Source organism: Lithobates pipiens, unplaced genomic scaffold (assembly GCF_037356315.1).
Source record: "Lithobates pipiens isolate NorthernLeopardFrog02 unplaced genomic scaffold, aLitPip1_a1.2 Scaffold_13, whole genome shotgun sequence".
Taxonomy (NCBI): Eukaryota; Metazoa; Chordata; class Amphibia; order Anura; family Ranidae; genus Lithobates; species Lithobates pipiens.
The window spans coordinates 422,776,838-422,799,533 of record NW_027507718.1 but is presented as its reverse complement, the minus strand read 5'-3'; the positions used below and the strand labels follow the sequence as shown (position 1 = coordinate 422,799,533).

Genomic DNA, 22,696 nt, shown 5'->3' with positions numbered 1-22,696 from the left:
TCTCTTATATTTGTCCGCTACAGCCATAGTAGCCATCTTTTACTTTCAGTGGGGATTAAATCTTAATCCTTACTTGAAAGGTAATTTATTTTTCTATGCTGTTTTTTGGTTACGGCAGTAGCCTCCTTTAATTTGGAGGAGAGGCATAAAAGGGAGATTTATCATTGCCACTTAAAGCGGGAGTTCAACCGTTTTTTTTTTTTAAAGTCAGCAGCTACAAATACTGCAGCTGCTGACTTTTAAAATAAGGACACTTACCCTAAAGTGGACCTTCCGCTCATCGGAACCCTCCCCCCCTCCGGCGCCACAATTGGCACCTTTCAGGGGGGAGGGGGGTGCAGATACCTGTACAGTACAGGTATCTGCACCCACTTCCGGGATAGCTCTCTGCGGAAAGGGGCGTAGATTACGCCCCTTTCCGCAAGTGTCCGCCCCTTTCCGCAAGTGCCCCGCTGCCTGCTGGGAAACACACAGATCCCAGAGGCAGCGAGGACCGTCCTTATTGCGCAGCGCGACTCGCGCATGCGCAGTAGGGAACCGGGAAATGAAGCCGAAAGGCTCCATTTCCTGATTCCCATACCCAAGATGGCGGCGGCAGGACCCGAGAGACGATCTAGAGATCGGCTTCGGGTGCCGACATCGCGGGCGCGCTGGACAGGTAAGTGTCACTATTTTAAAAGTCAGCAGCTGCAGTATTTGTAGCTGCTGGCTTTTAAAAAAAAAAAAAACGCGGAGTCCCGGCGGACTCCCGCTTTAATTGATAAGAGCCATGTGTATTATTGCACACTGTACAGTTTATGGAGAATGACTTAGTCTGGTATTGCTTTTTCAGTGCATTAACAAACTCAACACCTGATATCTTCATACCTGGTATCTTCATATCTTGAAATACAGAATGAATGTGTCTTTGTTGTTCACAGAGGTAAAGGGTAGTGTTATCAATATATATACTGAAATTTACAGTGTATACCGTATTATTTTGTATGTTAACAGTCTCTTGAACATATTTAGTGTTGTTTTCTTGTGTAGGACATATTATAGACGTGGATAACACTGTGGAAAGGTAGGAGGATTCTTCAAAGCAGACAAGAACACAGGAGAAGTACAAGACGTTACCTGAAAAAAAAAAAAAAAATTGTGAAATGGATTTATTTAACGGTAGCTCCAGTGACGCACGAGAACACATTTAAACATATCTATATTAACGTAAAGATCTGTAAAAAAAAAATGCACATTCAGTTGTGATGAACACATTCCTCATGCATTATACTGCTGCATTGCAAAGGATGGCTATCACCACATCAGTGATGCTCTCCCACAGCTTTTTCTCCTGTAAGCCAACTCAAATCTCTTCTATTCCATGAACATAGAGAGCAGGTTTGCCCACTACCAGTCTAATTTGAGCTTCATTCAATCAATCATTGATTGTTCAGTTCCTGCCTGCTTAGAAACTCATAGGATAAGATAACATTGCTAATCATCACGATTCTGCAGGGAGATCGCTAGGGTTCAAAAAAAACTTGGGAGCAAATTTACTGCTTTAGTAGCAAAACTGGATCATGCTTACTATGGCTTGTTAGGCTAATAAATATTCATAACAAATACATTTTGCTTCTTTTCCTCATCATTTATCAAGATTTTAAATCAATTTCATTTGATGATATGACACAAATTTGTATGTTTTTATGACTTATGCTATATTTACAAATTCAACGTCAAAGCTTTCATAAATGCCCCTTTTAACCACTTGCCGACCAGCCACCGCAGTTTTACTGCGGCAGAATGGTACAGCTGGGCAAAACAATGTTATGTTAGGTCACTTCGCTCTGTGGCCACTAGGGGCCACAGACTCGGCCTGTAAAAAGGTCACATAGCTTTTGACCCACACCTGGGGTACCGATCACATAAGATCCAGCCGATAATCTCTCCAGACATGAGGACAAAAAAAAGGAATCTAGTGCTCTGCGTTTGACAGGTTTATTTTAGATTAAAAAAGAGGAATCCTACTTACAAACATAGCACTCTAACCGAGTGCATGCAAACAAGCATTGTACAATTACTGGTCACTAACCAGGAAGATGGCCGCGGGCGACATCAGATGTGACTCCTCCCCCTGTGCGCTTTACGTCTGTGGGTGGGACTTCTTTAGCCCGGGTTCTAATTCACGTTGACTGCCCGCTCGTATATGTACTACCATGGCAACCATCAATCAACTAATCAGTCTCCTGGGCAGTCAATGTCCTGCACAAGGGGAGCCGACCAATGAAAGATCAAACTAATAATAATGCTCTGAGTTTAAAATAATGAAACCCATGTCACTCCTGCTAAAGCCAGAAATATGCAAGGGTGACACAAACCTCATTACATAATGATCTTAAAAAAAGATGACAAAAAATCAAGGACATTCTAATTTCAAAATTTCAAGGGAAAGAACCCTTATTAACCATCTGACATCTGCGTTATAGCCGAATGACGGCCACAGCGCGGATGTGAATTCCCAGGAGGCCGTCACATGATGTCCTCCCCTATGCATGCTCCCGGAGCAAGCTGGGATCACCGAGTCACTGAGACTCGGGTGATTACCGATCCAACCCCTTACCATGTGATCAGCTGTCAGCCAATGACACATGATCAAAACAAAAGCTCAGTGATTGTTTTTTTTCTCTCCTCACGCTGACAGCAGTGCCTCATAATTGGAACCTGAAAATGCACACAAGTGCCACTTATCAATGCCCACAAGTGCCACCTATCAATGCCCACAAATGCCACCTATCAATGCCCACCAGTGGTGCCAATCAGTGCCACATAGAAGTGCTGCCTATCAGTGTAACCGATCAGTGCCCATCACTGCCACCTATCGGTGTCCATCACTGCCGCCTCATAAGCGTACATCAATGACGGACAAAAATTACCCACTTTAAAATATTATAACAAAATAAATTTAAAAAAATGTTTTAATTCATTATTTTTACATTTTTTTAACAAAAAAGAAAAATCGCACAGGTGATCAAATACCACCAAAAGAAAGCTCTATTTGGAGGGAAAAAATTATAAAAATTTCATTTGGGTACAGTGTTGTAAGACCGCGCAATTGTCATTCAAAATGTATCAGCGCTGGAAGCTGAAAATTGGTCTGGATAGGAGTGGGGTTTAAGTGCCCAGTAAGCAAGTGGTTAAAAAGGCACGCTATTAAAAAATAACCAAACATTAAAAAATTGGCTAAGTAAAAACGAATCATACATTAGACGTCAGTCCACAGCCATCTTCCATGATAAAAAAAGATACAATAATGCAAAATACGTAAAAAAAAATCTAATTATATTTAAAACAAAATCAATCCAAAAATGTACCTTAATTGTTTCATTGCTAATAGGTAGTTTAAACTCTACATTTAAACCAGCAGACATCATAATCTTAGTTTTGTAAATCCAAAAAGATTCACAATGACTTAACTGGGGAATGTAGTTACCTCCTTGCCAATGTCTAGAAAATTTCTTTATTCTTTACATCAAATGCTTTGGGTCACGATGGTGGCACATTCTGAAATATCTAGATATGCTGTGTGTTTTAAGGCCCTTCTTAATGTTGTTGATATGCTCACCCACACGTACATGTAAGGCCCTGGAGGTCCTCCCAAAGTATTGCAGGCCACAATCGCATTCTAAGCCCTTGTACACACGATCGGAGATTCCGACGGAATGTGTCCTATCGGACCATTTTGTCGGATAATCCGACTGTGTGTGGTATGCATCGGACTGTTTCCGTCGGAATATCCGTCGGACCCAATTTTCCAACTTGGGAGTAAAGATATTCTCGCGCCAACCTATGTGCCCTACAAAAGAAAAATTGTGGTTGCAGCAAAACACCGGCAGGGGTACTAACCCTCCCCAAAGTAAGTGATAATGAATAAAAGTGGTGTTGCGCTCAGGCTAAATAAATGTGATATACTAAAATAAACTAGCTAATACCTTAGTAGCAGCAGGAAAGCAAGAGATAAATGTTAAACTACGTGTTTAAATAAACTCAGACAATGTGCGTAACCTCTTGGGTGCAATACATCAAATAGTGCTTTTGACAAAAAAACAAACTTAAATCAGGTGATGTACAAAATCCTCTATAGAATCCAAAATATCAGTGAATCAACATGCAATCCACATAAATTAATAAATTATACAGTGTAAAAAATACCTATATTGGTAGAAATAATGCTAAAAATAACGAATGAAATGAGATTTATAAGTGCTAGAAGTGCAACTTGAGGGGGTGCAGTGAACAATGGTGATTAATCAAAAAAAAATTCACAAAGTGCTAATAATAATATTTGGACTCCAAACACAGTGAAGATGTGCTCTAAAACACGGCTCCAATGTAGCTATTAAAATAAAAGTTCACTATAATCATGCAAAAAAATGTCCATTCAGTGATAAGCAGAGCGATATCCTGCGTGCCCGGAGAAAAACGGGGAGTAAGTTCCACCAGTGCTCCTGTGCGTATTGTATCCTCACAATAGGTGCAGTAATTACCTTACCTTACTGCTGTAAGGTAAACAGCATTCCCAAAACAACACTTGTTATCCGCTGGTGTGGGTTCAATAAATAGCACAACTCTGGACACTCATTCCACCGTAGGCACGATGTATCATGCAGAGAAAACAAGGGGAACACTCCAATGGTGAAGTATGTATTCACAATTTTATTTAGATACAAAACGAAGCTTGGGTACTCACATTTAAAACGAATAAAAATAAGCACAGTAAAAACGAACGAGTGCCACGTTCGTACTTCCGGACGTCACTTCCGGTGTCCTCACTACCCGGAAGTGACGTCCGGAAGTACGAACGTGGCGCTCGTTCGTTTTTACTGTGCTTATTTTTATTCGTTTTAAATGTGAGTACCCAAGCTTCGTTTTGTATCTAAATAAAATTGTGAATACATACTTCACCATTGGAGTGTTCCCCTTGTTTTCTCTGCATGATACATCGTGCCTACGGTGGAATGAGTGTCCAGAGTTGTGCTATTTATTGAACCCACACCAGCGGATAACAAGTGTTGTTTTGGGAATGCTGTTTACCTTACAGCAGTAAGGTAAGGTAATTACTGCACCTATTGTGAGGATACAATACGCACAGGAGCACTGGTGGAACTTACTCCCCGTTTTTCTCCGGGCACGCAGGATATCGCTCTGCTTATCACTGAATGGACATTTTTTTGCATGATTATAGTGAACTTTTATTTTAATAGCTACATTGGAGCCGTGTTTTAGAGCACATCTTCACTGTGTTTGGAGTCCAAATATTATTATTAGCACTTTGTGAATTTTTTTTTTGATTAATCACCATTGTTCACTGCACCCCCTCAAGTTGCACTTCTAGCACTTATAAATCTCATTTAATTCGTTATTTTTAGCATTATTTCTACCAATATAGGTATTTTTTACACTGTATAATTTATTAATTTATGTGGATTGCACGTTGATTCACTGATATTTTGGATTCTATAGAGGATTTTGTACATCACCTGATTTAAGTTTGTTTTTTTGTCAAAAGCACTATTTGATGTATTGCACCCAAGAGGTTACGCACATTGTCTGAGTTTATTTAAACACGTAGTTTAACATTTATCTCTTACTTTCCTGCTGCTACTAAGGTATTAGCTAGTTTATTTTAGTATATCACATTTATTTAGCCGGAGCGCAACACCACTTTTATTCATTATCAATTTTCCAACTTGTTGGAAATATTTTCCGACAAACTGGTCCGATCGGACATACTACGAACATGTGTAGAGAATTTTGATCGGACAAAGTGCCACGCATGCTCAGATCAAATTCCTACATCAAAGCTATTGGCTACTAGCGTGAACGTAGTCCCGTCGTAACAAAATAACGTCATCACGTTCTGAACGATCGGATTTTCCAACAACTTGGTCCGATCGTGTGTATGCAACAGTTTCGGACACAATCCGTCGGACAAAATCCAACGGATTTGGTTGGCAGAATGTCCGACCGTGTGTACAGGGGCTAACATATAAACTACAACCACTGTCACGCAGGTGATAAGATCCTTAATTTGATAGTGTTGATACTTTTTTTATGTTATTTTTAGCATTTTTACAAGTCGCACATCTGCCGCATGCATAAAATTCTGATAAAAATTTAAATAACTTGCTCTCCGTAATTCTAGGCGGGTCAATAACTCCAGGAGCAAGACTATCTCTGAGAGAAGGTGCCTTGCGGTAGATAAATTCGGGATGACTAGGAAGTAATGAACCTAAGATGCGATCATATTTCAAAATAGGCCAATACCTAGCTACAATATTTTCAGACTTTTTATACTGTATACTGCAATCCATTACCATTTTAAATTGATTAGTGGCAACAGTCCCATTTTTAATTTTATCGGCTACAATGGTACTCCTATAAGTGGAGTTATTGACCTGCCTAGAATTACAGAGAGCAAGTTATTTAATTTCTTATCAGGATTTTATGCATTGGGCAGATGTGCGACTTGTAAGAATGCTAAAAATAACATAAAAAGACAAAAGGTTTTTAGTTTGTCAGTCACACATAAAGAGTATCAAATTAAGGATCTTATCACCTGCGTGACAGTGGGTGTAGTTTATATGTTAGAATGTGATTGTGGCCTGCAGTACATTGGCCTTACATGTATGTGTGGGTGAGCATATCAATACCATCAAGAAAGGCTTTAAAACACACAGCATTATTTAGACATTTCAGAATGTGCCACCATCGTGAGCCAAAGCATTTCAAGTTTTGGGGAATAGAGAAAGTTTCTAGACATTGACGAGGAGGTAACTACATTTGCCAGTTAAGTTGTCATAAATCTTTTTGGATTTATGAAATGAAGGTTATGACACCTGCTGGCTTGAATGTAGAGTTTGATCTTCATTGTTTCAATTCTAATAGGTAGTTTCATTTTTGATTAAATTTGTTTTAAATATAGTTTAACATTTTTTATGTATTTTTGTATTATTGTATCTTTTCTGATTATGGAAGATGGCCGTGGACTGACGTCTAATGTATCATTAGTTTTTACTTTGTCAATTTTTTAATGTTTGGTTATTTTTTAGTAGAGTGCCTCTTTATCTTTAATAAGAGTTCTTTCCCTTTAAATTTTGAAATTAGAATGTCCTTGATTTTGGCCTAATTGAACTGATCCAGGCCAACTCGTGTGTAGTAGGCTTGACAAATGAAAAAAGACAGGTGAACTTCCATTCACCAACCTCATCTAGGCTGAATGAACCACTCAGTGCTCATCTCTGAGCATTTCTTGGTTCAAAGTTGTCAAATACCAGAAACAGAAGCCAGATAAGCAGCTGACTGGAAACTGTTTCTCTGATCTGTATGGGCTGGAGACAGAGGAGACATCAAGGGTCTAACCATTAATGTCTCAATAAAGAGTACCTGTACTATATAACGGGGGGTCAAAAGTCTGTATGGGTTTCTTTACTCTTGCAATGTCTAACCAGTACCTATAATGTTATGATTCATTCATTCATTCAATTTGGCACACATTTGTTTACTACATATACTAACAACTGACACTCTGGCAAACAGAAGCATCAGCCGTACTTGCCAAAACTGCCACTTTACTTTACATATTTACCCTTCCAGCTGCTGGACCTCTATGGCATTTACTTTTTTGTTTTGTTTTTGCTATTCACAACTGCCATCCAATACATGCAGAAGCTGGTGGAAACACGATTTTATGCAAAATTGAACCTAGCGTGTACAATTCAGTTTTCTGTCTTCAATTCCTTTAATCCCTTCAATTTCCTTTTAGTTACTGGTAGGGTTGCCAACTGTCAGTAAATTTAGGGACAGTTTATAAAAATCAGTAATTTGTTTGTGGTTGAAAATTTTGACATGCTTTGTTAACTTTTTCTTTTAAATATTTATTTATTGATTTTTATCAAAAATAAAGGATATTACATACATGTATTAACAGTTACATCATGCAATTGTTGTCTTCATACATTCATGTGGTGACATTAACGTCCTAATGAACACTTATATCTTACATAACATTAGCCCAACGAGGCTTACTTATTGTGACCATAGGTCTTTATTTCCCTATTCCTCAACGGAGGAGAAAACTTTTGTCTAACAAGAGTTTCAGGATACTGCGTGTGAACCACACAGGGTGCATTTGGTAAGTCACGGTGCTGTAGACATTTGTTTTGCACTCATCTCACAAAGCATTCATACCCACTCACACATTCATACCCATACATACTTGCCTGCCAGAAGATCAGCAGGGTAACACTCCACCCTCGCCCCCTCCACTAATCCCCCTACCAAACAACAGGATCTTTCTGTTTACCTTTAGGGTAGTTATGTACCACAGGCTCCCCATGTGCCTAATAGGGGGGTGAAACCTCCTATTGCTGGGAGAGCGGGGTATCTTTCCAGAAGAAGTCTTCAATATCAAGCCAAGGCTGCCAGATCTTGGTGACTTGTTGGGACAGGCCCTGCCCTGGTAAATGAGTTTAAAGATTGATATCACCTTATTAATCATACGGAACAACATTTGAACACTTGGAGTGGATACATTTTTCCTAGCATATAACAGTGTTATTCGAACCAGGGTTCGTTTATGGGTCTGTGTAGAAAGTAATTTAGGACACCCAAAAGCCCAACATCTGGAGTGCAGGGGACCACCAGACGCAGGGTGTTTTCAAGAAAGAAGAATACATCGGTCCAGAACATCGACAGGACTGGACAGGACCAGAACATGTGTATGCAACCAGCATCAGTACAGTCATACCTAGGGCAGGAAGCCCCGGAGTCATAGCCCATACGGGTAAGGCGGGCTGGAGTGTAATGGAGCTGATGTATAAATTTAAACTGCACATATTGCTTGTTAGACCCAATAAGGTCCAAAAAACAGATCTCCAAGGCCTCCTCCAATCCCTCCTCGGATTGGCCAGGGATGTCTACCATCCACTTCTGCCCCGCAACCCGAAAGGGGTTGACCCCAGCGGTCTGCAAACGGGAGCGACTAGTTTTGCAATATCTGGGTAAGACAAAAGCACCTCCATGGGTGTTTCTGTGAGCTCCTGGGTCAGTCCACCAAACTGCACACGGATGGCGTGACATAGTAGGACGTACTTAAAAAAAAATGTATTCATCACACCACATCTTGCCTTCAGATCCTCAAAGGAGATAAATGTGTCATTGGCAAATATGTGAGAAGTGTGGGTGACACGAAGCCGCATCCACCACAGTGAATCGGGGTGACCGAGGAGCTCTAGAAAATTAGTGTTGTGCCATAGGAGGGCTTTGGGCGACACCCCTCCCATGCTTTTGATCACCTTATTCCCCTCATGCCAGGCTGGCCAGCTTACCTCTATCGGAGAACCGCGGGAGCAGCGTTTTGGTATAGATCTGTGCAAAATATCAATGAGCGAGGTTCCAGGCCCAGCAAGGGCATTCAGTAAAGCGGTGGAGCAGGATGAGGAGGCCTCTAGAAACCAGTCATAGACATATGCAAGCTGAGCTGCTATGAAATAATGTCGTAGATTTGGGCTAACCCCCCTTCGACCTTAGCGGCCTGCAGGGAGGCCTTCGCTATTCTCGAGTTCCAGAGGAAGGTGGATAGAAGAGAGTCAATTTTTTTGAAAAGTCTTTTGTATAAAGAAATTTGGGTAGGTATATCATTTTAAAGATGTTCATCTGCCCTATTAAATTTTGTGGTAGTGAGGCCCAGGTGTGCAGCCTGGTCTCTATGAGTGTCATGATTGGGGCAATATTAAAGGATTCAAAAAGGGACAAGTCCGCATTGATAAAGATTCCCAGGTATTTAAATGTGGGTTTATTGGTCAATTTGGATTGGGTTAGGTAGCTGTATTCTCGTTTGGGGCCTATAGAAAATGCAACTGACTTTTCCCATCCTACTTTTAGTCCGGAGACCTTCCCAAACTCCTCCACCACTTCCATCAGGGAAATAAAGGATTGTTCTGCGCCATCTAGATAAATTAAGGCAGATGCCACCCACTGTCGCCGTCTGTCGCACCGCCAGAGCCAAATGCTCTATGGCCAGTGCAAACAGAAGTGACGAAAGCGGGCAGCCCTGCCTGGTGCCCCCATGCAAATGAAACACATCAGATATATCCTTATTTGTACATATTCTAGCCTTGGGGTTAGATTAGGCGGATCCACTTAATAAATTGAAGACTGAAACCCATATGATGCATAGTTTCCCAAAGGAAGGCCCATTTAACTGTGTCAAAGGCTTTTAACACATCCAATGATAACACTAGACCACTCTTATGTTCAGGGTCAGCCCTGTGAATGTGCAGGAACAGACGGCGAATGTTGTCATATGTACTCTTTCCAGGTATAAACCCAGTCTGGTCCCTATGGATAAGATGTAGAATAACCTTCTGTAGTCTCAGTGCTAAAATTTTTGCCAAGATCTTAACGTCACTATTTAGTAGGGAGATTGGACGGTAGGACCCACATTGCAATTTGTCCTTATCAGGTTTGGGAATTACAACAATCAGGGCTTCGCACATGGAGGAGGGGAGTTTGCCCTCCTCCAGTGCCTGTCCAAACTGAGAGTATAATTTCTGTGCCATTTCTTCTGCATAGTGTTTATACCATTCAGCAGGCAGACCGTTCAATCCTGGGGTTTTATTCGGGGGGAGTGAGTAGATAGCATTGGTAATTTCTTCAATTGTCAGGGGTTCATCTAAAATAATGTTGTGCGAGTCCTCTAGTACAGGGAACTGGAGGGATTCAAAAAATCCCAACCTTTCCCACTCAAGCGGAGGGGACTGGGATGAATAAAGGTTTTCATAAAAGGACTTAAATGTTTGATTAATGGTCAGGGGGTCAGATTAATAGAACCGACAGGTAATTGAATTTGCGGTATGGTCCTGTCAACGTATTCCATACAGGAGAGGTATGCCAACATTTAGCTGTTTTTGCCACTATATTCATGCAATCTGGCTGTCAGATATAACTGCTGCTTCCGCGTTGCATCCATCCTATGGAGATCCAGGGCCCTGTGCGCCCCCCACCAAGACTCCATGGAAGTCCGGAGTGGGGACCGCAGAGTATTGGGCCCTGGCAGTCTCCAGGGAGAACTCCAAGGCTAGAAGGGCAGCATGGGAAATTTTCCTATGTTTGGCGATATTGGAAATGTAAGATTCCCGCACTGTCGCCTTAAAGGCGTCCCATGTGGGGCCAGGGGAAGCAGAGCCGGCATTTTCCCCCCAATAGTGGGACATATCCTGTCGGACCGATTCCTGGATTTCGGGGATGGAGATCCAGAGGGGACGGAGTCTCCAACACTGAAAGGAGGGCCGGTGGCCAGGTAATAGTTCTACCTTAAGGGCCAAGTGGTCTGATATCATCTGAGAAATGTAAGCAACTGTCTGGACATAAGGGACCAGCCTGGAAAGAGTACAGTACGCCCGGGATTGGCAGGAGTATACCTTTGCCACCAGATGACAACGTCGCCAGAGGTCAATGTATCCAAAGGAGGCAAACCACTGACTAAACAGTTTAGAATCATACTGGAGGGGCTTCAATCTGTCCAAACCTTGGTTCAAAACTGAATTAAAGTCTCCCAGAACAAGGGTAGGAAGCATTGGCAAAGTGGAGAATTGTGTACTCAAGTCCGTGAAGACTGCAGCCGGGACAGGAGGGGGAACATACACCACTACCAGCAGCAGTGGCGTGGCATGAATTTTGCATGGTAGAAAAATATAGCGTTCCTTGGGATCCAGAGTCACTCGGTCACAGGAGAAAGGGAAAACCCTTTTGTATGAGAATGGTGACCCCCCTGGCATAGTTAGAATATGTGGAGTGGTATCCGTGCATCACCCAATGTTTTTTTAAGGCAAGTATTTTGGATCCCATAAGGTGCGTTTTCTGTAAGCACAGTATATGTGGCTTATGTGCCTTAAGGACATTGAAATGGAAGCCCTTTTAAATTTAGAGTTTAACCCCCTGACTAGGGATGAGCTGAACACCCCCCGGTTCGGTTCGCACCAGAACTTTCAAACGGACTCCAAATTCATACGAACGTTAGAACCCCATTGAAGTCTATGGGACTCGAACGTTCGAAATTAAAAGTGCTAATTTTAACGGCTAATATGCAAGATACTGTCCTAAAAAGGGTTTGGGGACCTGGCTCCTGCCCCAGGGGACATGGGTCAATGCCTAAAATGTTTTTAAAAATGGCCGTTTTGGCGGGAGCACTGATTTTAATGACGATTAAAGTGAAAAAAAAGTGAAATATTCCTTTAAATATGGTGCCTGGGGGGGTGTCTGTAGGATGCCTATGAAGTGCCACGTGTTTCCCGTGTTTAGAACAGTCCCTGCACAAAATGACATTAAACGGAAATAACACCATTTAAAACTGCTTGCGGTTTTAATCTTATATCTGGTTCCTGCAATATGGTTGAAAATCATTGAGAAAAATGGCATGGGTAGCCCTCCCTGCCCATTACCAGCCTATTTGGGTCTTGTACGCATATTAAGGGAAACCCTGTACCCATATTTAAAAAAGGAAATGCGTGTGGCCCCCAGGCCCTATATACTCAGAACAGCAGTATACAGGCGGTGCAAACAAGACAGGGACTGTGTAGGTTTGTTGTGTTAAGTGTTGAATCTGTTTGTAATTTTCAACTGGTACATTTTTAAAGTGTAGCTCCAGTCAAAAAAACAATTTTTAAGCTTTTTGGAAAACATAGGGAAGGGTTATCACCCCTGTATAATTTGTTTTGTCGTCCATCTTTTTTCATCTCACTTGCTGTTGTCTCCTTCCGTTTGCAAGTAGGAGATGTTTGTAAGTTGGATGTTTGAAAGTGGGGGCCTGCCCTATATGCTCTGCAGAAATGGCGGAACAAGGTGTTGGTTTTGCCACAACATTGTAAGCCCTCAAAGTGACTCTTGGTGGGCACTGGAGCGCGCTGCTGTGAACGATTATATCAAGAATTGTAATTACATGCCATTGTTGAACAGTGGTAGAAAAATTGACCTTTGGTGGTTGTGGTGCTGGTGCCAGCACACTATAAGTCCTCCTTACTCTGGGTGGGCACAGGAAGGGGCCCTCCTGTGAAATATTATATCAAGAATTGTAATTACATGTCCCTGTTAAACAGGGGCAGAAAAATTTGGCCTTAGGCACTGGTGCTGGTGCCACCACACTGCAACCTCTCCCATATACTCTAGTTTTATTGCAGGAATTAGTCCTGCTGCAAAGCATTGCATCAAAAATTGTACTTAAACGCCCCTGTTAAACAGGGGCAGAAAAATTGGGCCTTAGGCACTGGTGCTGGTGCCACCACACTGCAACCTCTGCCATATACTCTAGTTTTATTGCAGGAATTAGCCCTGCTGCAAAGTATTGCATCAAAAATTGTAATTAAACGCCCCTGTTAAAAAGGGGCAGAAAAATTGGGCCTTAGGCACTGGTGCTGGTGCCACCACACTGCAACCTCTTCCATATACTCTAGTTTTATTGCAGGAATTAGCCCTGCTGCAAAGCATTGCATCAAAAATTGTAATTAAACGCCCCTGTTAAACAGGGGCAGAAAAATTGGGCCTTAGGCACTGGTGCTGGTGCCACCACACTGCAACCTCTGCCATATACTCTTGTTTTATTGCAGGAATTAGCCCTGCTGCAAAGCATTGCATCAAAAATTGTACTTAAACGCCCCTGTTAAACAGGGGCAGAAAAATTGGGCTGATGGCATCACCCAGAACCAGAAATGTTCTTCCAACATATCAGCGGAGGAGGAAGAGGATAGACAATCAACATAACAGGACAGTCACTCAGCATCAGCATAGGCAGTCTTGAAGGGATGTGATATTTCAAAACAAATTATTCTGTTACATCAGCTTCAGGTGCTTGGTAGCTGTGGGTGATCCAAGACTGATTCATCTTGATGAAGGTCAGTCGATCAACTGATTCGGTGGACAGGCGCACCCTGTGATCGGTAACAAAGCCACCAGCAGCACTGAAGGTGCGTTCCGAAAGAACGCTGGATGCAGGACAGGCCAGTAGCTCAATTGCATACTGTGCAAGCTCTGGCCAGTGATCCATCCTCAAGACCCAGTAAGCCAGAGGATTTTCGGTGGGAAAGGTGTCCAAGTCTGACCTTGCCCCTAGGTATTCCTGCACCATGTAAATCAGACGCTGGCGATGGGTGCTGGAACCGATCATACCTTGGGGCTGTGGACTAAAAAATTGTCTGAAAGCATCAGTCAGACGGCCATCTTCTCCACCGCTCCTTCTGACCGATGCCTCAGCAACACGTTGTCCAGGACCAGGAGTTTGTAACCTCCCAGTCTCTGGGAACGCGTTGCACAGACCTTTCTGCAAGTCCTCCCGGAGATGTCTCATCCTCTGCTCCCTCTGCGATGGCAAGATAAGGTCGGCAACCTTACCCTTGTACCGTGGATCAAGGAGAGTGGCCAGCCAGTAATGGTCCCTCTCCTTGATCCGAAGAATACGAGGATCCTTCCGCAGGCTTTGCAGGATCAGGGAGGCCATGCAGCGTAGGTTAGCTGAGGCATTCGGTCCGGAGTCCTCTGGGTCACTAAGGACAACATGATCCGCAGCTACCTCCTCCCAGCCACGTACAAGTCCACGTGTTTCTTGGGACTGTAAATCATCCCTACAAGACTGCTGCTGCTGCTGCTGATGCTGAGTGCCAGCCTCCAACTCCATGCTGACACAATCATCCTCCTCCTCCTCTTCCTCCTCCTCATACTCTTCCTGTGTGATGGGTGGCACAGCAGGAACACTGTCTGGATAAAGGGGGCCTTGAGAGGCAAGGAAGTCCTCCTCTTCCTGCCTCTGTTCTGCCTCAAGTGCCCTGTCCATTATTCCATGCAGCGTATGCTCCAAGAGGTGGACAAGAGGTACAGTGTCACTGATGCATGCACTGTCACTGCTCACCATCCTTGTGGCCCCCTCATCTGGTGACAGGACAGTGCATGCATCCCTGATCATGCCCCACTGGCGTGGTGAGAAAAAAACGAGCTCCCCTGACCCTGTCCTGGTGCCGTAGTCGCACAGGTACTCATTGATGGCCCTCTGCTGCGTGTGCAGCCGCTGCAGCATGGCCAACGTTGAATTCCATCTGGTGGGCATGTCACATATAAGGCGGTTCTTGGGCAGGTTCAACTCCTTTTGGAGCTCAGCCAGCCGAGCACAGGCATTAAATGATCGGCGGAAATGCACACAGACTTTCCTGGCCTGCTTCAGGACATCCTGTAAGCCGGGGTACCTGCCCAAGAACCGCTGCACCACCAGGTTAAGGACGTGAGCTACACAGGGCACATGGGTCAGTTGTCCCTGTCGGAGGGCGGAGAGGAGGTTGGTGCCATTGTCACAAACCATTCCTGGCTTAAGCTGGCGTGGCGTCAACCACCTCTCGGCCTGCCCCTGCAGAGCTGACAAAACATCCACCCCAGTGTGGCTCCTGTCCCCCAAACAAACCAGCGCAAGCACGGCATGGCATCGTTTTGCCTGCGTACTTGCGTAGCCCCTGGAACACCTACGAAGCACCGCTGGTTCTGAGGACAGAGCACTGGAAGAGGCCATGGAGGAAGAAGAAGAGGAGGGGGTGGAGGAGAGAGGTGTGTCACAACCAATAGTAGCATTTTGGAGGCGTGGTGGCGGAACAACCTCCAACACTACTGCACCTTGTCCTGCATCCTTCCCAGCTGCCAGAAGAGTGACCCAATGGGCCGTGAAAGACAGGTAACGTCCCTGTCCATGCCTGCTGGACCATGAGTCAGCAGTAATATGCACCTTACCGCTGACCGCCCTGTCCAGCGAGGCAAGGGCATTGCCTTCCACATGCCGGTAGAGAGCCGGAATCGCCTTCCGTGAGAAAAAGTGGCGTTTGGGGACCTGCCACTGAGGAACCGCACATTGTACAAACTCACGGAAGGGGGCCGAGTCTACCAACTGAAAAGGCAGCAGTTGAAGTGCTAGCAATTTAGACAAGCTAGCATTCAACCACTGGGCATGTGGATGGCTGGGAGTGAACTTCTTTCGCCGGTCCAGCAGCTGGGGCAGGGACATTTGCCTGCTATAATCGGACGTGGGTGTACCACTAGCAGAGTTCTCGGAAGCACTTGGCTGTGACACACCTAATTCTACACCTTCATTCCTCTCAGAGCAGGTTTCAGAGAGGACTGAAGGTCTAGTGGGGTTGGAGATGCCAGCTGATGAGGAGCAAGGAGAGGTCCGCTTTGTTCTTTGGTGTGGGTCTTTGAGGTACGCTTGCCAACGAGCTGCATGGCAGGTCAACATATGTCTGGTCAAGCATGTGGTGCCCAAGCGGCTGATGTTTTGGCCACGCAAGATACGCTTGAGACATATGTTGCAAATAGCAGCGGTGCGATCTGATGCACTCGTCTCAAAAAAGGCCCACACCAAAGAACTTTTAGAATAACGCGCAGAGGCAGCGCCCTGCACAGGCGGAGCTCTGCGGTGTGATTCAGTCGGTGTGCTGCCCCTAAGCTGGCCCCCGGAGGGCATCCTGCCTCGTTGGACATGTGCCTCCTCCTCCTCCTCCTCTCTCCTTCCAGGCACCCACGTGGAGTCAGTGCCCTCATCATCCCCTCCCTCTTCATCGCTGTAGCAAACCTGGCAGTATGCTGCAGCTTGTGGAACATGACTGCCAGATTGCTGTCCTTCTTGAGCATCCCCTCTCTCTGCGCTCACGCTACTGCCTTCCTCTAGCTGAGTGTCATCATCAGAGCCCACAAAACACTGGGCATCCTCCTGGAGCATGTACCCAACACTGTGCTCAAAGAGTTCAGGAGACTCCTCAGGAGGACGTGGTGGGTCTAGGGAAAGAGTCACTGATGATGACATTGAGAGGAGGGAAGACGATGCGTTGGCAGCTGCTTTGCTAGTACCCTGAGACTGGGTGAGAGAGGATGAGGAGGATGAAGAGGGCTTGGTCATTCACTCTACCAAGTCGTTGGCATGTTGCGGCTTAACATGTCCAGCTGCCGAAAAGAAGGACAAGCGTGTCCCATGGCCACGTGCTGATGACAATGCACCGCGTCCACGACCAGCACTGTTGTCTCTAGACACAGAGCCTGCTTGCCCTCTTTTATCGGCTCGCGTCTGTCTGCCTCTCCTTGCTGGCCTTCCAGACATGGTAATGGCCTGAAGGGAGTTGGGTAAAAAAGCAGTTGGGTAGTGTATATTGTGCTAGAGGCACACAACACCCACTAACTCCTGCAGATGCCTTTATTATAGAACACCAGAGATAAAGGGGTATATACAGATGTATACTGTGCTGTGCTGGAGGCACACACAACTTCCAATAACTCCTGCAGATGGCAAGTGGTCTCAAATAGAGAAGAGCTATGTAGGTGGATATAGCGGTATGTACTGGGTACAGAGCACGCAGACAGCACGCACAAACTCCTAACACTACTGACTGCAAGCTCTATTATAAAAGATAGATCACTAGCTCTATAGGTGAGGTGAATATAGCGGTGTATACTGCAGTCAGGGCACGCAGACAACAACCACTACACAACAGCAAGATCGGAAATCGGCCGAAAACGATCAGTGTGTACTGTGTTGAAGGTACACAGAACACCCACTGCTTCAGACGCCAACACACTACACAAGGCTGCCGCGCTGGCGGCCTTATATAGTGTGGGGCGTGCACTACACAGCCTGAGCTATGATCGGCCACAGGCATCCTGCCTGTGGCCAATCATGGCTCTCCTCGCTGCTGGCGCTGCGATTGGCCAAGCATGCGGGGTCACAGTGCATGCTTGGCCAATCATGAGCCAGCAATGCACTGCGCCATCGCAGTGCATTGTGGGCCGTGAGCGCCACACGAATTTGGCGCGAACGGACCAAAATGTTCGGACTTCGCCGAACGGACGAACAGCCGATGTTCGAGTCGAACGTATGTTCGACTCGAACACGAAGCTCATCCCTACCCCTGACATTCCAGGAGATGCATGTTACTATAGACATCATGGGGTTTTAAAGATGAAACCATATATAATTCCAATGTCAGCAGATGCGCACACTGTTAAAAAATAAGTTTCTGCACAGCTGCAATCTCAGACTGGGGGGAGCGGGCGAGGGAGAAAACATACACACACACAGACACACCACAGTCATCCAATCACACATCAATACATTGAGATATAAAAGTCCAAATGGAACTGGTATTTTCTCCAATTTAACCCCTGCCATACCCCAAGAACGAGGGGCCGGCTTAATCCCTAAACTTCTAGTGGGCACTAGGAACATGGCCAATACAGGCAAGTCAGCAAACAACTTCGATCAGTCAGTGATCAGGGGTAAATAAACTTTTAGCAGCTTCGTCATCTTGTGAAGATCTGTATCCTCTTGTACAGCAATAGAGTACCTTCCACAGGTACGGTCCCCCTGGTTGGGGCACAAAAGGAAAACAAGAAAGCAGTATAGCCTGTGCGGGGAGACACCGATCGGGTAGCAGGTGTTCGGTCAGATGTGCGGCCAGGCTGGTGCAGAGATTCATACCAGGGTAGGGCGTTTGCAGGGGTTTGGAAAAAGTGCACCTGGCCCTGGTGTACAACTCTCAGCGTGGCAGGAAATTGCATGGAGTACTGTATGGTTTCCTCCCTCAGCTTCTGTTTAATGTGTTGGTACTTGGCTCTCGCTGTACGCACTGCTGGGGAGTAATCCGGGAAGAGGGACACCGATGCATTATTGATTTTGAGGCTAATCCTGGCTGGGGGCTTTTTTTCCCCTTTTTCTTTCCCATCCACCAGATTCTTCCGAAAATGGATCACAGGGTCTCCCTTTAGTGTCTGGGAAAAGTTTCATGCGATTTAGCGTGGCAGGTAAGCAGGATTGCATAGGATTGTGCAGAGGGATCTCAGAGCTGCTGTGAGAAACGTCTGCTCACATGCTGCGTCAGGCCACACCCCCTTGTTGACTTTTTAAATGTAAAACAGTCAAAATATTTGTTATTGGTATTGTCAGTGTTTCTATATTGTGTTGCATAGTCACATAGTAAGCGAGGTTGAAAAAAGACAAGTCCATCAAGTCCAACCTATGTGTTTGATTTTATGTCAGTATTACATTGTATATCCCTGTATGTTGTAGTTGTTCAGGTGCCTACCTAATAGTTTATTTAAATTATCAATGCTCCCCTCTGAAACCACTGCCTGTGAAAGAATTATACATCCTAACCGCTCTTACAGTAAATAACCCTCTACGAAGTTTAAAGTTAAACAGCTTTTCTTCAAATTTTTGTGAATGGCCACAGAAAAGCTTTATCCCTGTTGCGGGGTCACCAGTACGGTATTTGTACATTTAAACCATATCCCCTCTCAAGCGTATCCTCTCCAGAGAGAACAAGGTCAGTGCTCGTAACCTTTCCTCATAACTAAGGTCCTTCAGTCCCTTTATTAGTTTTGTTGCCCTTCTCTGGACTCTCCCAGTTCCAGCAATCCTTCCTGAGGACTGGTGCCCAGAACTGGCAGCATTTGTTGTGTAGAGTGGGTTTCATCTCTGCAGTTAATCCCCTCCTTAATGCATGCCAATATTCTGTTTGCTTTGGTTGGAGCAGCTTGGCATTGCATGACCCTGTCTTCTACTAGGACCCCCAGGTCCTTTTCCATCCTAGATTATCCCAGAGGTTCTCCCCCTAGTGAGTGGATTGCATTCATATTTTTGCCACCAAATGCATTATTTTACACTTTTCTACATTAAACCTCATTTGCCATGTAGTTGCCCACCCCATTAATTTGTTCAGATCTTCTTGCAAGGTCCCCACATCCTGCGTAGACGTTATTGCCCTGATTAGCTTAGCATCGTCCGCAAATACAGAGATTGAGCTGTTTATCCCATCCTCCAGGTCGTCTATGAATAGGATTGGTCCCAGGACAGAATCCTGGAGGACCCCACTTCCCAACCCTGACTATTCCGAGTACTCCCCATTTATCACTACCCTCTGAACTCGCCCCTGTAGCCAGTTTTCAACCCATGTACTCACCCTATGGTCCATGCCAATGGACCTTACTTTATACAGTAAACGTTTATGAGGAACTGTATCAAATGCTTTTTCAAAATCCAGATACACCACGTCTACGGGCCTTCCTTTATCTAGATGGTAGCTCACCTCCTCATAGAAGGTTAATAGATTGGTTTGACAAGAACGATTCTTCATGAATCCATGCTGATCACTGCTAATGATACCGTTGTCATTACTAAAATCTTGTATACGGTCCCTTATCATCCCCTACAAGAGCTTGCATACTATTGATGTCAGGCTAACTGGTCTGTAATTTACAGGGATGTATATTGGCCCTTTTTAAAATATTTTTGCTACATTGGCTTTTCTCCAATCAGCTGGTACCATTCCAGTCAATAGACTGTCAGTAAAAATTAGGAACAATGGTCTGGCAATTACTTGATTGATTTCCTTAAGGACCCTCGGGTGCAAGCCATCTGGTACCGGTGACTTATTAATGTTGAGTTTTTCAAGTAATTTCAAATTCTGTCCTCTGTTAGCCATGATGGTGCTTCCTGTGATGTGTCATGAGGATAAACTTTGCAGTTTTGGTTACTGAAGCCCCCCGATTCCCTTGTGAAGACTGAAGAGAAGAATAAATTCAATACCTTCACCATTTCTCCATCCTTAATAACCAGATTCCCTTCATTATTCTTTATGGGACCGATATGATCTGACCTCCCTTTCTTACTATTTATGTACTTAAAGAATTTCTTGGAATTTTTTTTACTCTCCTCCGCTATGAGTCTTTCATGTTCTATTTTAGCTGCCCTGATTGCACCCTTACATTTCTTGTTGCATTCTTTATAACGTCTAAATGCTGATGATGATATCTCAACCTTGTATTTTTTGAAGGCCTTCTCCTTTGCATTTATATGCATTACATTGGCGTTAAGCCAACCAGGACTTTTATTAGCTCTTTTAAATGTATTTCCCATTGGGATGCACTGACTAATGCCCTTATATAATATGCACTTAAAGCATACCCATTTTCCTCTGTGTTCTTTGTTCCTAAATTTTTATCCCAATAATTATGTTCTAGCAAGGATCGTGGTTTAGGGAAGTTGGCTCTTTTGAAATTCAGTCTTTGTATTCCCCTTATGTTTCCTACTGTTTAAAAATCAAAATGTCTTAGTTTTTAACAGGAGTACTGGTTCTTCAGGTTGTCGGTAAAATAATGTGCTCTGTCAGTAAATTTTCTAGGTTTTATCACTAAAAAATGCTGCAGGAGATAGTAACACTGGTGATTGGTAGCTGTCTCCAAAGAATATTCTCCATTTTGGGACAGCTGCTAAGCCATAGATGCAACACAGTTATTTATACATGACCCAGAATTATTCTAAAGGTCCCTGTGCAAGAACACTTCTTGGTTGCCCAAGGACAAGCTCTTGAAAAAGTATGAAACCTAGACTTTGCACTAGCTTGAAACGTCATTATTTGGTAATTTGTCACATGCAGTCCAAATGGTGTCAAAAAGCAAACTAGCAAAATATTCTGAAAATCTTATTGCTAGTCTGCAGGGAGTGAAAGAAGTGTTTTTTCCTCAACGCCACTTTAATTTTACATACTAAGAGGTAAGTGTGTCATAAAGAATGCCTCCTGCTTCTTGTTTGCCCTAGAAATGAGCAGTGATCAAGTCTACATGACCAAGAGAGGAAGTTTTAGTACCCTTCTGACCCATATCCTTATAAGTGGGCCCCTAAGAACAAGAGGGCCCCTGTGAAGCTACACAATCTGCACAAATGGTCTGTACACATTTGCTATGCAGGTACCACAACATGACAAGATAGCCCGTACGACATATCACAACGGGCAAGGTGGTCCTGGTGAGTAGACTGACCAAATGTCTGCAGCATGTTAGCGAAAAATGTGAAATAATAAGATGGCAATGTATACATTCAGTTTTTGTTTTTTTTAGCAAATACAGAGAAATTTATAACTTACCCTCAGTAGTTGTGAACCATTCAGGAATACAGACAATACAAAGTAAAATGATTCCTAAGAAGATTTTGAGCAGAGGAGATGTTGCCATTACCATATGCACGTGTAACTGTGAGGTCTCCTCTCTTACAGCATTCTGAACTTCTCGTTCCCCACTGCACAGTCTCTAGTCATTTCCTTACCGAGAACAAGCTCTGTATTTTTGTGTACTGATCACAATTAGCAACAGAAAAAAGCCACGAGTTCTTGAAGGGGAAGTAAAAGATCAGATACAAGTTGTTAACACGTGAAACAGTCATGTATGTTCAGTTATTCATCTCTGTTATCTTTATAAATCTTCCTGCGTTTTTATATTGCACTTAATTCTTTATAATACTGACCAAAAAAGTATTCTTGTGCATGAAATAAAAGTACATGTTTAAAAGAGGACCTTGTCTCTTGAAATGAATGCAACATCTCAGATATGTTACATAATTTCAAAGACAAACTATATGAATAGAAACATGAACTCCTAGCCTACGTACAGTATATTGTCAAAAGTATTGGTATGTCTGCCTTTACACGCATGAACTTTAATGGCATCCCAGTCTTAGTCCGTAGGGTTCAATATTGAGTTGGCTCACCCTTTGCAGCTATAAAAGCTTCAACTTTTCTGGGAAGACTGTCCACAAGGTTAAGGAGTGTGTCTATGGGAATGTTTGACCATTATTCCAGAAGCAAATCTA

The 22,696-nt window shown here is 44.0% G+C and overlaps 1 protein-coding gene across 1 annotated transcript in view; it reads right to left on the bottom strand.

The window, feature by feature from the left end:
* TMEM156 (transmembrane protein 156) overlaps window positions 1-22,169 on the bottom strand; it is a 53,678-nt gene extending 31,509 nt beyond the window's left edge. The window contains exons 1-2 of the mRNA XM_077477635.1: window positions 21,975-22,169; window positions 868-1,116 (exon numbers count right to left, since the gene is read on the bottom strand). Of these exons, the coding sequence (XP_077333761.1) occupies window positions 868-1,116; window positions 21,975-22,068 (343 nt within the window). The 5' untranslated portion in view covers window positions 22,069-22,169. The remainder of the gene's footprint in view (window positions 1-867; window positions 1,117-21,974) is intronic.
* Window positions 22,170-22,696: the final 527 nt, after the last annotated feature.